Raw genomic sequence first — 17,808 nt, 5'->3', positions numbered from 1 at the left:
TTGCCCACACTGCAGCTCAGCCCCCAAACCCAGTCGCTGCTTGCTGCGCAGTTAGCAGATCGCGTTCTAATACGTGTGCCGAAAAGAAGTGCAGTGATTAGAATATTAGATTAGAAGGTTCAGGGTATCTCCTAGTCGAGCAGTCAGTCGACTCAGCTCGTCGCCCTGATCAAGAATATACTATAACTTTATGGAGCCTGCCACGCCTCCTTCTGCCTGTTACAAACTTTTAACAAAACCATTATACTCTGATTTCCCATTTCAATGGGTTCAGGCACTAACCAGGGTATACAAATTTGTGTACTCTTTGTATGCTATTTAATTATTGACTCTCAGACTCGCAGAAAAGTATTTGGAACTCGCTAAAAAATATTTTGGTTGCTGCAGAACACTTGACGGATCACTGATTATGCGCCCGCCAAACTTCCAATCGGATACCAGAGCATACACTGAAAATGTGACGTCACAACAGAGGTGTTACCATGAAAATATCATAATCTTTAATAGTGACTATTGAGCAAATCAAATCTAGGGTTTATTTATACTTTTCATTGTTATCTTTTTATTGAATAAGTCATTTTTGAATGACCTATGAAGGGGTGAGTGTGTTTGCCTGCATTTATACATATCGAACTAATATAACAAATTAATTATATATGTAATTAAATACTACAATTTTACATATGTATTTTTTTTTCTTGAGTGACATTTATATCACCCAGTGAAAACGCCGGGTGGGCTCAGTGACTAATTTTCTGAATGTATGTTTGGCGAATTTTATGATTTATTGGGTAACAGTTCAATGGGCGGGTGTTGGGGCGTAGGCGCGGCCATATTTTTCAATTGGACTCTGGACGATGCCTCGAGCGTAACTTGCCTAGCTGCTGCTGCCATATAGCTGCCATAATATCTTCTTAAGATCTGTGGATCGACGCTATTAAGCGACATGGACATGGTGGACATGGTCGATAGCTCTGGACTAGCTGTGGTTCCAGGTGGGCACTCCTCCAAGGAATTGGAATCATGCTGGCTGCTGCTTGCCCTGGAGCTGCCCAAAGGCGGTGAAACGGAAACGGAAAAGTGGAGAGGGTCCTGCTGTTCGGGTTCCGGTTGCTGGCCCTGTTCCGCAATGCCCGCATCTAACAGCGACTGTCTGGTATCGCTAAGGTACGAATTATTGTCATCAGTCGAGAGCAAGCGCTGCCCTCCTTCAGACTGTCGCCCATCTCCATCTCCCTCTACATCTCCATCACCATCCCCATCCACATCAATGTCTGCATCAACATCCGCATCAACTGCACCTGCACCTGCACATGTACCTAAAGCTGGATTTGTATTTAGACTCAGATTCAGATTCGAATTCGGATTTGGTTGCTCAGCAACCAACTCTCGATGGAATAGTTGCTGTTTCTTTACTTGCACTTTTGTTATAACCGTGTGTTGCGTTGAAGAATCCTCTCCCTCCACTATATCCACAATGTGAACATCAGGTGCCAATAGCGATGCAACGTCGAACTGACGTTTCCGCGTCTGCGAATACAAGTTTGCAATTGTCGTAGTCGTCGTCGAATTGATATACGCAATATGCTGATGCTGATGCTGATTTAAATGCGGATGGTGATGCGGTAGAGAATGTGTATGTGAATTTGGATTTTGATTTGGATGCTGATGATGCTGATGGTTGGCTAGCTGATAGCCAGGCTCCAGCCTTTGCTCACTTGCAGCCTGGCTGGAGTAGGGGCTACGTCCAAAGAATTGGCCAATGTATTGCTGATGATAGGGGTAATTCAAAGCAGCCAACTGCATGGACGCTTGCGCTGCAGGGGGCGGAGTGGTCAGGTCCAATGGCGGAGGACTAGGAGAGTCTGTGCTGGCATCGTCAATAGATAAGCCCATGTGCCGACGCACTTTGCGTTGCGCCTTGCGACGTCGAAAGTCACCTTTGCGAAAGTCATCCATGTTAGCGGGATGGATAGCCCAGTAGTGGCCCTTGCCATTTGCACTCCGACCCGACTTGATGAAGCAATCGTTTAGCGATAGATTATGCCGTATGGAGTTGCGCCAGCCGGGACCCCGTGTCCGGAAGTACGGATAGTTATCCAATATATATTGATAAATGTCTGATAGCACTAGCTTCATCTCTGCCGAACTGAGGATAGCCATTGCAATCAATCCAATGTAGCTATGCTGCGGCTTCGGCTCCTCTGGATGGAATATGCGTTGTGACTGCGGGAAAAGTGAAATTGTCGAGAGCGTGGCTAGTCTATCACCAGCGCTCCCCGCGACACCATGACTGCTATACGGATGTAGCCACGAGGACAGCCCGGCCGTGCTTCCGGCTGTCGCGTACGGCGGACACCTCAGCCGCTCAATGTTCAAGGCATAGTTGTAAAGTTGCAGTCGATATTGCTCCAATGCCATGGACGTCGCTTGTGGAGCCGTTTGTCGTGTAGGAGTCACAAAATGCGACTTGAGACTCGAATCTTGTGGCACGGCGCAGGGCGAAGAAGAGCGCGAATGAGCCAGCTCTTCGTTTGACATCTGTTCTGGGGGAAACTATTTTAGAACTTCTTTTGTTCAGTTTGGCAACATTTTCCAGGTGTGTTTTCCTCCTGATAAGACAGAAAAAAAAGTTAATCAAGTAAAAAAGCTCTAGTCGAGACTGCTCGACTACGAGATCACCTGAACTCGAGCAACTTGTATTTCAATAATTGTTCGCTTCATATTTGCTTATACAAGCAATGTGGGCTTAGTATGGAAACTTAATTTGTTAATAACTTTTCTTGAGGATGGACTTTCTTCATGAAACTTTTATATTGTTTTGTTGCATTAAATGTGCATTTGCCAAGCACAAGTCCCTAAAATTTGCCATACCGCCTTTAAAAATATATAAGGGGGTAAATATTGGGGTGCGGGTAAATTATAACAAAACCGAAATTCTATAAAATACAAATTTGGCGACACTAGCTCTAAAGATGTAGGAGATAAAATTAGATGACAGATTTTCGATAAAGTTTTTGATCGAAAACAAAATTACGTGAGTACTGACTTTAAAAAAAAAACTTTATATTATATTTATATTATATTTTCAATGGGTTCAGGGTATAACGAGTAAGAGTGCTTGAATAAACAGATACAAAAACACATGTACATATACATATATACATACACATGCATCGATATGACAAACTCGTACTGCGAATGGTATACACAAGTATGCATGTAAAATTTCAAGTATATAGCTCCTATAACTTGTGAGATCTAGGCGTTCACACGGACGGACGACCGACAGACTGGAAAGATTATATCGATTCAGCTCGTCGCTCTGATCAAGAATATATCTACTTTCTGGGCTCTGCGATGCTTCCTGCTGCCTGTTACATACATTTCATTAAAACCATCATACCCTGATATTCCATTTTCAATGAGGATGGATATAACAAGTAAGAAAGCTGTAGTCGAGACTGCACACAAGCATAAACACACATGGGCTGCAGTGTGCGCTTACTATGAGAACTTAATTGTTTAATAACTTTTTTTGTGGACATACGATCTTGAAACTGTTAGATATGCATGTATTTGCCAAAGCACAAGTCTCTAGTATTTGAAATACGTTTTTTACAAACATGGTGGTGAGGGGGTGGATATAGGGGTGGGGGGTAATATTTAACAAAAAACCAAATTGTAGAAATTGCATATAAGCATACATAAAAAATTTGGAGACTCTAGCTTTAAAGATGTAGGAGATATAATTTTATAACTGGTTTTCGATAAGGTTTTTTATCGATAAAAAAGATCGGGATGAGTTATCGATTTTTAAGGATAAACTTGATATCTGCACTGTAATTACGGACATTAAAAAAAAAAAATTTGAAGTCTCTAGCTCTTATATCTTCTAAAATCGACGCGTTCATACATACGGACAGACGGACAGACGAACGGACAGACAGACGGACAGAGCTAAATCGACTCAGCTCGTCACCCTGATCAAGAATATATACACTTTATGGAGTCCGCCACGCCTCCTTCTGCCTGTTACATACATTTAACAAAACCACTATACACTGATTTCCCATTGAAAATGGGTTCAGGGTATAAAAAGACACAGAGGTAGAGGTAGACGTAGAGTCCTCAAATTTTAAATGTAGATTCATATGCACTTTATAGAATATCGATTTTTGTTATAATTCATACCCACCCTTATAACCACCCCCTCATCATAATTTGTAAAAGGCGTACTTCAATTACTATAGACATGAGCACTCATTTTAATGTTATAATCACGATCTAAAATATTCATGAAGATAGTCTATCCAGAAAAAAAGTTATGAAACCATTATGTTCTGATAGTACGCCCATAGTAGCACTGCAGCCAATGAGTGTTTATGCGTGTGTGCGTATGCCTGTTTAGGGGCATGTGATGTTTCTCGTGTAAAGAAGCGAATAATTATTGAAATATCAGTTGCTCGAAGGGTTTAGGGCTGAAATGATAACCTTCAGATGATAGCTTAAAAAATAATGTTTATTCCTCTTTTTCGGCGTGGCATTCGGAAAATACCCCATAATTTTATCTTTTTCGGAGCGTAAGCATCTTTTCTTAGACTACTTCTAAAAGCTTATAAAAAACAAGTAAGAAAGCTCTAGCCGAGTGTGATTGATTACGAGGTCCCCTGAACCCTTCGAGCAATAGCTACATATTTCAATAATTTTTCGCGTCTTTTTGCTTACACACACACATACACACAAGCATACACAGACACATACACACACATATACACAAACAAGCACCCACGCATAAACATGCATGGGCTGCACTGTGGGCTTACTATGAGAACTTGATTCTCGATATTCGCGCTGTAAATACGGATATCGAGTCCAACTACAAAATTCATATGAGTGCCAGACTGCAACGAATTTACTTGTTATAGAGCTAAGCATTTTTCTTTCAGAATGATCAATTTTACTTTGGTCGGTCAGTCGCAGCTGTATGGGGGGTCAATGGGTTCGAGATTCAAATGATTAATCTATGTACAGTGATCTTCGGTTTATTTATGTTAATGAGAGGTCCACTTGATGTCACTTGCAAAGTGATGGCCGTGTTTTTCGTTTTCACGCTTGATATAATAAAAACACACTTCAAGTTTCTCATGATGAATATACACGGACGTCTTTCCTAAGTATTTCATAAGCATGTTCATCCGAATATGTATTTGTATATGTATATGTATATGTATATGTATATGTATATGTATATGTATATGTATATGTATATGTATATGTATATGTATATGTATATGTATATGTATATGTATATGTATATGTATATGTATATGTATATGTATATGTATATGTATATGTATATGTATATGTATATGTATATATGTATATGTATATGTATATGTATATGTATATGTATATGTATATGTATATGTATATGTATATGTATATGTATATGTATATGCATATGTATATATATATATGTATATGTATATGTATATGTATATGTATATGTATATGTATATGTACATGTACATGTACATGTACCTTATTCCCGCTCAACCAGTAAAGATATACAAAAAATTTAAATGAGGTCTTATTTATTGGTTATGCATAATGTATTAACGCACTGCATTATTTTTCTATTATAATTAATAATAAAAAGATAATAATAATAAAAAGATAATAATATTTAACTAAAGAAAACTAAAATAACTGGCCTTTCCCATGTAACAGCTTATTTCGTTCACTTCACTTTCAATGACTTCATTGCCCAAAAATTCTTAAATTTAGGTTTTTTTTCTTGTACCTGTTTATAATCACCTCTTTTAAGCGTGATTCCATTGAGTTTAACAATTTTCAGGTGACTTCTCTGGAGATTTTTGGCCATTCCTCCAATAGGGCCGTTTTGAAGTCATTTTGATTGGATATTTATCTTTTCCGAATGGCCACGCCCAATATTGCCCACAAATGTTCTATAAAGTTTAGGTATGACCACTGGGCTAGTGGATTGACCTCATTTGGACAGTTCCAGATCAACCAGGACTCGACAATACCCGATTTATGGTAATGGTCATTAGCCTGATAAAATCGGGATCGCCCTTCTACCCCAGGTTATCGGCATTTTGGAGCAAATTCTCTTTTAACAAGTAAGAAAGCTCTAGTCGAGACTGCTCGACTACGAGATCCCCTGAACCCTTGGAGCAATAGATATTTCAATAATTTTTCGCGTCTTTCAGCTTACACAAGAAACACGCACACACACACACACAGGCACGTACGCACACACAGGCATACACACACACACACGCATACATACACAAACGCATACACACACACACATACACATACACATACACAAACACATACATACACAAACACAAACACATACACACACATACACAAACACATACACACACAAGCACCCACGCATAAACACGCATGGGCGCAGTGTGCGCTTACTATGAGAACTTAATTGTTTAATAACTTTTTTTATGGACGTACGATCTTCATGAAACTTTCAGATTATGATTATAGCATGAATATGCATGTAATTGTCAAAGCACAAGTCTCTAGTATTTGAAATACGCTTTTTACAAAAGTGAGGGTGAGGGGGTGCATTTAGAAGTGGGGATAAATTTTAACAAAAACCGAAATTGTATAAATTACATATGAGCATACATTAAAAATTTGGAGACTCTAGCAATAAAGGTATAGAAGATATAATTTTATAACTGGTTTTCGATAAGGTTTTTTATCGATAAAAAAGATCGGGATGAGTTATCGATTTTTAATGATAAACTTGATATGCGCGCTGTAATTACGGACATTAAAAAAAAATTGAAGTCTCTATCTCTTATATCTTCTGAAATCGACGCGTTCATACATACGGATAGACGGACAGACGGACGGACGGACAGACGGACAGACGGACAGACAGACGGACAGGGCCAAATCAACTCAGCTCGTCGCCCTGATCAAGAATATATATACTTTGTGGGGTCTGCCACGCCTCCTTCTGCCTGTTACATACATTTCAACAAAACCATTATACCCTGATTTCCCATTGAAAATGGGTTCAGGGTATAAAAAGGATAAGCACATATTATGAAAACTAAGTTTCCAACTCCCGTACCTGACTTACAGGTTCAACCATGCAACTGCCACCGCCATAGTTGGTTTTAGGTGCTGATTGTGGAGCTTGGTATTTGGTTGGCGCTAAAAATATTGCATCCCATCTGACGCATTCCTGCATATATATGAGTCGGCGATTTTATCATGTTAATGACCAGAAACATAAATCGGGTATTGTCGAGTCCTCTTTGACCTGGAACTGTTCAGATGTGGTCAATCCACTAGACCAGTGGTCATACCTAAACGTTATAGAAATCGGACATGGCTATACGAAAAAGATCAATATCCAATAAAAATTACCTCTATTGTAGCAAAGTCACCCGGAAATTCTTCAATCGATGGAATCACGCTTAAAAAAGATATTAAACATAAAGGAAAAAAAATTCTAGCTTTAATATACGTACATACATGCTAAATTAACCTTTCAAACCTGCTTGAAAAGGCTAGATCAAATTCAAGAATAGCCAGAAATATAGCCATTTCCGTTTTCATACCCTGAGCCCATTGAAAATGCCAAATCAGGGTATAAAAGTATATATATTCTTGATCAGGGTCCGTCTGTCTGTCCGTATGTATGAAGATATAAGAGCTAGAGACTTGATTTTTTTTGAATGTCCATAAAAAAAAGTCCAAGAAAAGTTATTAAACAGTTAAGTTCCCATAGTAGGCACACACTGCAGCAAGCGTCTTTATCCGTGCGTGCATTTGTGTGAATGTGTTATTTCTTGTGTAAGGGGAAAGACGGGAAGAATTATTGAAATATCAGTTGGTCGAAGGCTTCAGTGGATCTCGTACTCGAGTAGTCTCGACTAGAGATTTCTTACTTGTTATGAATTATAGTTTTATTCGAAAATTGACACACGATAAAATCAATTTTCCCCTCGGCAGTGTACGAATTGTTTGTGCCAATAATATTCAAGTACTTTAGAGGCACTTTAAATAATGCTGATTTGATTGTTTAAAATGCCAAATTTCCCGCCAGCAGCTAGATTACAATTTTTCCTGCAATTGGCAGTTGAAAAAGGCCAGATCTGGCCGGTAAAAGGCTAAGTTGGCAGCCCTGCTCTCAACTGACTAGCCATGTTAATTAACAAAAGTGAAGACACGATAATAAACGAAAAAGTGAATGAGTGCGTGATAGGCGTAAAGCGTCTTGAGTGAGTTCACATTAGAGCGAGCTCAAGACGTCATAGGTTCAATAAAATGGGCGAGAATAAATGAAGCCTTAAAACGGAATGAAAAAGATGCCAAAGCGTAATGGCATCGAATCATTCGAGTTTTTGCATGTGTTTTCTACTTCGTATTTGCTCGTCTCGACAAAATCAGTGCGCTGCGAGAGGTCAAACATACATACATATGTATGTATGTACATGATTACATTTTCATATGCTATGCGCTATTTTTGCGTTACTCTCTCTTACTTACTCTTTCTGTCTCCCTATGATCCCACCCCTTATGTATGCAGAAACAATTGCGAACTGTTAATTCGAGCACTGTTTTTCTGGAATCAGTCTAGTACATACATACATACATATGTACATATATACATATTCTATTGAATATTTGACATTTAAAAACAAGAGCAAAATCATTCACAATTAGCTTATATTGGCAGCTGACCTTCACTGAGGATTCTTTAAAGATGTATGAGATATAATTTTAGAACTAATTTTCGATAAGGTTTTTAATCGATAAAAAATAACGGGAAGAGCTATCGATTTTTGGAGATAAACTCGAGGTCCGCGGTTTATATACGGACATATAAAAATTTGAAGTCTCTAGCTCTTACATCTTTTGAAATCGACGCGTTCAAACATGCGGACAAACGGACAAACAGGCAGACATTTAAATATTTTGGATATCTTTACTGGTTTAGCGGAAATACAGCTTTAAAATTTCACATTGCCGCTGCACGCAATAAGCTGTAAGCTATAAGTATATACATACATATATGTAATTTATTTAGCTATAGCTCTGCAATTCATTAACGCACCCGTATATATATATATATATTTGTATGTTTGTGTATTATCACTGTATTCAGTATTGTATCGCGAATTTTATCAATCGATTAAAATGAGCTTGAAACAGTCCGCGATGCAGGAGGCAAATAATGGATAAACAACTCCGACAAATAACTTGTATTCAGCTGTAAATTGTGCGTGTGGTCGACGCTGAGTTTCAACTGAGTCTGGGTGAGTAAGCGAAAATTACCTTGCGCCTCTGCGTTTGAAAATGGATGACAGGCCGCACGCTTTTATCGGGGTAGCTTGGTACATATGGTTGCAAATGCTCCGCCCTTTTTCGTATTCATGCTGTTTGATTGGTTCCAGCATTGCCTTCTCTAAGCACTGCTGGTTTTTGCAGCCAATCACGATTCTCCACAGTTCATTTCTCCGTTATTCCTCATGCAACCGCAAACACATACATACACACACATACACTTACAAAACACACATAGCTGAACAGTTTCAGCGATACACAAATTACATACAGCTGAACACTCGCTTTCCTACACCCTCAGTGTCGTTGCTTACATATTGTCTTTTGCCCGTGTTGTTGTCCCACTCACTCGACAGCGCAATATTGTGGGGAACAGGTTTCAAAGCGTCGAAACACTTTAGGGTAATATATTGTGAGCATTTTTATCAATTACACATTCACAGTCTAAAATAAGCAAGCTTGCTCTGGCCGAAAGTGTCGGACTAAGGAATACCTGTCCATCTATGTATTATATAATCATATAATTTTTTTGTGTTACTTTATATATACATATGTATACAAATAGGTATCTTATCCTTATTAAAAGTAGAAGTCGAGAAGTAAAAGTCGATAGAATTAATACAATTTAATGAAACTTTCAGCATATGATCTACATATTCTATTGAATATTTATTAATTTTAAAAAATGCCAAATCATTAACAATTAGCTATACTGCCATTTGACATAATTCTTAATGTTTTTAATCTATAAAAACATACCGCAATGATTTACCGATTTTTTAAAGGTAAACTCGACATACGCGCTATAAATACGGTCATTCAAAAAATTCAAATCGACAGCCAGCATACGGACAGACAAGAATATAAATACTTGGTGGGGTCTGCCCCACCTCCTTCTGCCTGTTAGATACGTACATTTCAACAAAACCATTATACCCTGATTTCCCATATTCATATACTGAGACGAGAGTCCACTTGGCAGTACAGTAAGTTTAAGTGAAAACATAAAGAGGATTATTTTAGTCAAAATCTTAATCCTATATGTCTGTTTGCAAAACATTTCCATTTCTCAATGCAGGATGACCAGAACAAAATACAAATTTGAATGGTTTTCGCTCGACCAAAGGAGAGACAATGAGATTAGGAGATTCCCATTTCCGATTTTCGAGCTCATCCGTTTGGCTTTGAGCTGCCATCGGGTCTGCCCTGATCTTCACACAATTCCTATAAACGCTAATATTTTTGAGGAAAACCTCAAAACACATACATACATATATATCTTATCATTGTTATTTTTTGGTTTCCTCACTTAAGGGTCTTAAGTGTTTTCATTCGCAAATTTCTTTGAAAAATCGTAAGCAGCTATCTAAATAACAGAATTATATGAGCAAGCAAAATTTCTAAAGTGCAAACCTAACTGCTGAAATATTATGAAAAATGCCGTAAACTTGATAGGCTCGCGACAATTATAGAATGCGGAATCGAATATATAAAATCTTATCTATTTACGATTTGTTTTGTATTTTTATACTCATTCCGAATGAGCGCAGTTTATTTCAGCGTTATTGAGCATAGAGACTTGAAATTTGGAACATATACCTATGTATATGTATTTGAAAAGACGTATTTCAAATACTTGAGACTTGTGCTTTGGCAAATGCATGCATATCTATGCTATAATCATAATCTGAAAGTTCCATGAAGATCGTATTTCTTATTGTAAGCCACCACTGCAGCCAAGGCGTGTTTATGCGTGCGTGTGTATGGCTGTGTGGGTGCGTGTGTGTGTGCATGTGCGAATAATTATTAAAATATCAGCTGCTCGAAGGTTTCAGTGGATCTCGTAGTCGAGCAGTCTCGACTAGAGCTTTCTTACTTGTTTCCTATAGTGCATTTGCCAAAACACATGTCTCTAGTATTTGATGTACGCTTTAAACAAATTTAGTGGTGAGGGGATGGATATATATAATTTTAAAAAAATGGAAATTTTATAAAGTGCAGATGAATCTACATTTAAAATTGATCGACTCTAGCTCTAAAGATGTAGAAGATAATATTTTTAATCGATATGAAAATAAAGGGACAAGTTATCGATTTTTGGAGAAATTTCGATATGAACGTGATATAGACAGCCCTAGGAAAAAAAATTTCAATATTTCTCTAGCTCTTATATTTTCTGAGATCAACGCGTTACAACATATGGGCAAGCGGAGAAACAGGCAGACAGACGGACAGGGCTAAATCGACTCAGCTCGTCGCCTTGATTAAATGACTCAATAAAACCAATATACCCTGATTTCCCATTTTCAATAAGTACTACGATTTAATACTACAGTGGACGTCGATATATAATTGTTGGATGTATCTTTATAGGATTGTAACATTAAATTAAATTAAATCATTAAAATTACTCGATTTTCCACGACCCCGTTGGTCGTAGATATATCCGCCATATCTTCTTAAGCAATTGTTGATAATGCGAGTATACATTTCGAATTTCAACGTCCTAGCGCTCGAACTAACCATGGAGTATCTAGGAGATACTAGAAAAATGTTTTTTTCCGATCTGTTACGCCTGGAGGAGTCAGGAACAGACGGCTAGACAGACAGCAAGGCAGATATGGCTTGGTTTATGCTAACAGAGAAAAGTAGAAGCTTTAAAAAAAATACCCATCAACTATTCATAATTTATTGGCCTACGTGAAGATCATGTCAACAGAAAACTGCAATATTTTCTTATCTTCCCCGTAGCCAGTAACTTATAAGGAAATTTTCAGATTCTATCAATAAAATTATAAATCTATTTCAATAATGACTGATTGACAAAATTTTATTGGATTATATTTTATTATTATATTATATATTTTATAATAATATTTTTATGTATATTTCAAAATAAAAGTCTGTAGCTCCCAAAGAAGAGAAGAAGATGAAAAATCCCAGATCCAGCGGCAATACTAAATAGTTTATGTGCTTATTGACGAAGGAAAAGAGTTTATTTTTTTGTGCAGTGACTTAATAATGTTTCTCGTATGAGAGCCATTTTGGCGATTTGAAGCATTTGATATATGGTATATCCTCGTGGGTGCATTCGTTTTCTGCTGGATGAATATTTAAGATGTAGTTCATTAATATCTAATACGGATTGTACATTTTGAAATTAAAACATGTGATTTCCACTTTATCTTCGAATTCTTTCCTGCAGTACTTGCAGTAAACTCAAAATTCTTCGTATTCATCAAATGTATATATACAATAAAGCTGAAGTCTGCAGGTCTAAGAGTATTAATATTAGGCTAAAAGAAAACGAAATCAATTTATCGATTATTCTCGATAAAACGAAATCGGATGAGTTATTGAAAAAATATGATAAACACGAGTATACATGCAAAGGTCTATAGCTCTTATATCTTCTGAGATCTCGATGCTCTTACGGGTGAACGGATGGACAGACGGACATGGCTATATCAATCCAGCTCGTCTCCGCGATCAAAATTATATATATGTATGTACTTTACCTTCTGCCTAATACATACATTTTCACAAATAACATAATAGCCTGATTTTTAATTTTTATGAGTTCAGAGTGTACAAAATACAAGTAAGAGTGCTCTAGTTGAGACTGCTCAACTACGAGATTCCCCGAACCCTTCGAGGAAGTGATATTTCAATAACTTTTCGCATCTTTTTTGCTTGCAAAAGAAACAGCACATGCACATACACACACAAGCACAGGCCTACGCGTGGGCTTACTATGGGAACTTAATTGTTTAATAGATGTAGTATATGGAGTATCTTCTTGAAACTTTCAGACAAAAAAGCATTTAATTTTCCATATATTGCATGTTTGAAACACCTATTAAATACATACATATATATGTTGCCTGGATTCTGTAAACTGTTGTGGAACCAATTGCTAAGCACACCTGCATCAAATATCCTGATTCGAATCTTAAAGATTTTGGCTGATTACATTTTCCCTATTCACACTTTTCAAAAATAGTCGAATTCAATTGTGAAACGAAAAAACATTGATCGAAGAGGACTGATAGTAAATAAAATTTGAGAAGTCATCTTCTCTATATTCATAGCAGCTTGTATGTTTGTGTGTGTTCGAGTTTGTATGCTTTAGCCTACAATTGAAACGATTGAGCATAGCAATCAATGACCCACAACCAATAACGCTCGCAACACCTTTGTAATGATCATCCCCTACCCAACATTTCGCTCTCATCGCCAAAGTTGTTCTTGTCTGTACTTTTATGTCAGTATGTGTGTCAGTGTACTTTTGCATGTGCGTGTCTGGGTGCGTTTTTATACCCTGAATCCATTTGAACTGGCATTAGGGTATTATGGTTTTGTAAAAATGTTTGTAGCAGGCAGAAGGAAGCATGGCTGGTAGTCTTAAATGTCTTAAACTATAAATACTAGCGACTTGAAATTTTAAATAAATACTCATTTATACTTACGGTTACCATCTGGGCCGGATGCCATTTCGGGACAGTCGACGACGAATAATATAAATATCACATTTACTTCACTTTCTTCATTTTTAGCATCATTAACTTACATTGGGACTTATTTCACTAGAAGTACAATGTACATTCTTATATTTCATTATAATTACATTCATGATTGACTTCCTAATAAGTCTCCACACTGCTTATTTTTCCCGACACACTAACATTGTATCCATCAATTCTTTATAAAACTTTACAACTCATTTCAACAAAATTAAATAGAACAAGTAAGAAGGCTCTAGTCGAGACTGCTCGACTAGGAGATACCCTGAACCCTCCAAGCTGATATTCTACTCATTCTGCACTTCTTCTATGCACACATGCATACACACGCATCCACGTCACACGCACGTATAGTCACGCGTTCTGCTGACTACGTAGTTAGTCACTGCACTGCAGTTTGGGCAATATTATGAGAATTTACTAGTTGAATAATTTATCTTGTAGTAGGACTATCTTTATGAAACTTTCAGAACGTGATCATAATGCTAAAATGTACATATATACATTCCGAAGCCCAAGTCTCTAGTACTTGAAATATTTTTTCACAAATTGTTGACAAGGGGGGCGTGGTATCCAAAATCTGTAAATTACAAAGTCTTCTTATTCATGAAGTGTGTGTACATATTAATCTGCAGTCTCTACATTTAATAGTATTCAAACTATGCCTAAAAATGACTTAAATTTATCGATTATTATCGATAAAAAAGAATTCGGATGAGTTATCGAAAAAATATGATATGGTATACACGAGTATGCATGCATTCCAGCTCTGTAGCTGTTATATCTTCTGAGATCACGCGTTCACACATACGGACAGACGGACAGGGCTATATCATATCGACTCGTCGTGCTGATCAAGAATATATATACTTTATGGGGTCTGCGATGATTCCTTCCCCCATCCCAATTTTTTCCTAGGTCCGTGTATAGCACGCGCATATCGAGTTTTGCTTGAAATATCGATAACTTGCCCCGTTGTTTTGTTATCGATTAAAGATAACAGTAATATGTTTATATCTCCTAAATCTGTAAAGTTAGAATCTCCAAAGTTCATATGTATATTTATGTGCATTTTATACAATTTCGGTATTTTTTAAAATTAATTAACTTCCCATAGTAAGCCAACACTGCAGTCAATGCGAGTTTATGCGCGCGGGCGTACATATGTCTGTGTGTGTGCGTGTATGTGTGCATATGCGAATAATTATTGAAATATCAGTTGCTCGAAGGGTTCAGGGGATCTCGTAGTCGTGCAGTCTCGACTAGAGTTTTCTTACTTGTTATATAAGAATGTGCCTAAACAGCGAAGAATATCAGCTCTCTTGCAGGGTCAGGTGTATTTGTTTGCTTGGCCTTGCCTCTTCTCCTTCGCGCAATTCTATGAAGCTCTACCATGCCTGTAGCCGCAAAGGAGCTTATTAACGTCCAAACTGCATTCCACACCAGCTGGAAATAATGAAGTTATCCCGCCTGATGGAGCCAACTACTTCTATGAAACAGCTCTCCTCTCTTCGTATGGCTCCGGAAACATACACATTCAGAAAGAATATGCGAAAGGTAAAAATTAATGTCGACATGCATACGATTAATCCTGTCGCCCTTTCCACCTGTTCCAACTTCATTGCCTTCGCACAATGTTGTTCGGCCTGATGGAATTGGGTAGCACGGACTTATTTATAATCCGCTGCGCTGGCTCGGCGTACAGTGGAATCGTATCTACTATGCCGAGCGTCGCGTCAAACCGCAACTGACTCGTATTGCACTCAATATATAGATGACCCAAATTAACACTCATCAGGAGCAGGCGTCATCCTTGTCTTAGTTCCTGCATGCTCATCGAAATCTTGTCAGCCGTTTTTGTCTCGCGGAAAGTCAATTTTGTGGCGATTGTTGATGACGCTCCAAATCTTGGGCCGATTCTACTCTCTTGCGACTGCGGACTAGCGCGAAATACATATATATGTATACTCAATAGTGTCTGTCTTATGAAAGAGAGGAGGAGAAATAAAGTCAGACAGACAGAGAGAATACATTAATAAGCGAGACAGAAAGAGTTAGAAAGAGTAACAAAAAGAGAGAGGAATGTAACACAAAGCAGTAAACTAAAACTTTGAATGGGGGTCTTTATTAATGTCTAGCTTAACAGGCTTCTGTGGCTTCAATTCCCAATGGTCTTTGTTATTTTTGATAAACGGATTACGTTCGCCAGTTGCCAGTCAACCTAAATACATCAGCCCATCATATTAGGTGCATCAAAAATACGAATAATATATGTATATATATGTATATATATATATATATATATACAAAATCGACCATTTTCATTCAACTAATATCGAGTACGCAGATAGAGGGCTTTTTGCTTGCAACAATAACCATATTTGTCGATTAATTTTTATTCTCTCCTTTCTTTCGATTCTCTACCCACTATTCCCCGTTTCCGAGTCACACAGCTCGTGTTCTATTTATTTAATTACAATTCCCATTCTCAATGTCGCGTTGATCCGCCTTATTGTTGGGGTTATCCTTACATGGCTGCTGTTGCTCTTGAAATAACAAATTTTTGTGGTTGCTTCCTGTTGTGTGCGTGCGCCCTGGGATTAGCTGTCCTACTCCCACTCCCAGTCTCACTCCGAGTATCACTCCCAGTCCTAGTCCCACTCCTCGTCTTGGTTGTTATGTTTAAATACCGTTTAACAATTTCCCGTCGGCAAGTTTTGTGCATTTTTTCCTGTTGTTGGGTCAAAGAAAATGAACAAGAAAACTTAAAGCCAACAACTACCCTTGTTCGCAGAGCTGTTTTCTACGTATACATTTTTTGTTCTTCTATATTTATATGTACACACTGACGTATATGTATATGTTTGTGTTTAGCTTAAGCTCGTTATGAAAGGCAATTCCCTAGAGTTGATGATTTTCAAGCAATTTGCGCGCATTACGGCTACTTAGTACATGAGCATCAGTATATGTACATAGAGATACATACATATGTACGTATTTCTGCCTGTATTTTTATAAGTATGGACAAATCTGAATTACACAAGTGCATAATTAAGATGTCGGAAAATCTTTGAGCTATAGTTTTACGAAAATCACTTTGGAACAAGTATGATGACCATGCATAGAGAGTTCAGATTTTCTGTTTATATACATTTGTATACATAGATTTAATTTACTGATTTTGGATACCACGCCCCCCTTACCACCAATTTGTAAAAAACGTATTTCAAGTACTAGAAACTAGCGCTTTGGCAAATATATATATAAAAAAATAAATAAATAAAAATAAAAACAAAAAACAATAATAAAAAAGAAAAAATTAAATAAACAAGTATGAAGACTCTAATCGAGACTGCTCGACTAGGAGATACCCTAAACCCTCTAATCTGATATTCTAATCAGTCTACACTTCTTTTCGACACACATACATGCACACGCACGTATTAGAACGCGCTCTGCTAACTGCGCAGCAAGCAGCGACTGCGCTTGGGCTGCGCTGTAGTGTGGGCAACATTATAAAAATTTATTTGTTGAATAATTTAATTTCTAGATGTACAATCTTAATGAAACTAATCATATGGTGAAAATATATGTACATTCCAAAGCACACGTCTCTAGTACTTGAAATACGCCTTTTACAAATGTGAGGGGGAGGGGGTGGATATAGGGGTGGGTGGTAAATTTTGAAAAAAAAAACCGAAATTATATAAAATACATATAAGTCTACATTAACAATTTTTTTTTTAGTTATCGATTTATAAAGAAAAACTTGATATGCGCGTGATATATACGGACCTAGGAAAAAAATGTCAAGTCTCTTATCTTCTGAGATCGACGCGTTCATACATACGGACGGACGGACAGGGCCAAATCGACTCAGCTCGTCGTCCTGATCAAGAATATATATAGTTTGTGGGGTCCGCCACGCCTC

At 37.5% G+C, this 17,808-nt stretch overlaps 2 protein-coding genes across 3 annotated transcripts in view; both read right to left on the bottom strand.

Annotated features, from left to right (window-relative positions):
* Positions 1 to 529: 529 nt before the first annotated feature.
* fd102C (forkhead domain 102C) lies at positions 530 to 2,541 on the bottom strand. The gene has a single exon (XM_018013890.2). It carries the CDS (start codon positions 2,539 to 2,541, stop codon positions 778 to 780), a length of 1,764 nt encoding a protein of 587 aa, XP_017869379.1. The 3' UTR covers positions 530 to 777.
* The window catches only part of Gyf (GIGYF family protein Gyf), a 36,288-nt gene continuing 20,953 nt past the window's right edge, over positions 2,474 to 17,808 (bottom strand). Inside the window, exon 7 of one of the 2 annotated variants that reach the window (XM_089472489.1) lies at positions 2,474 to 2,612. In XM_089472489.1, coding sequence (XP_089328615.1) covers positions 2,578 to 2,612 — 35 coding nt within the window. In that variant the 3' untranslated portion in view covers positions 2,474 to 2,577. Of the gene's footprint in view, positions 2,613 to 16,234; positions 16,609 to 17,808 lie in introns of those variants that run through there. The other variant, XM_089472488.1, reaches the window with a different exon arrangement.

Source organism: Drosophila arizonae, chromosome 6 (genome assembly GCF_054131065.1).
Source record: "Drosophila arizonae isolate 15081-1271.41 chromosome 6, UAZ_ARI_1.0, whole genome shotgun sequence".
Classification (NCBI taxonomy): Eukaryota; Metazoa; Arthropoda; class Insecta; order Diptera; family Drosophilidae; genus Drosophila; species Drosophila arizonae.
Note: the sequence above shows the minus strand (reverse complement) of the source record. Positions and strands in the feature narration are given on the sequence as shown.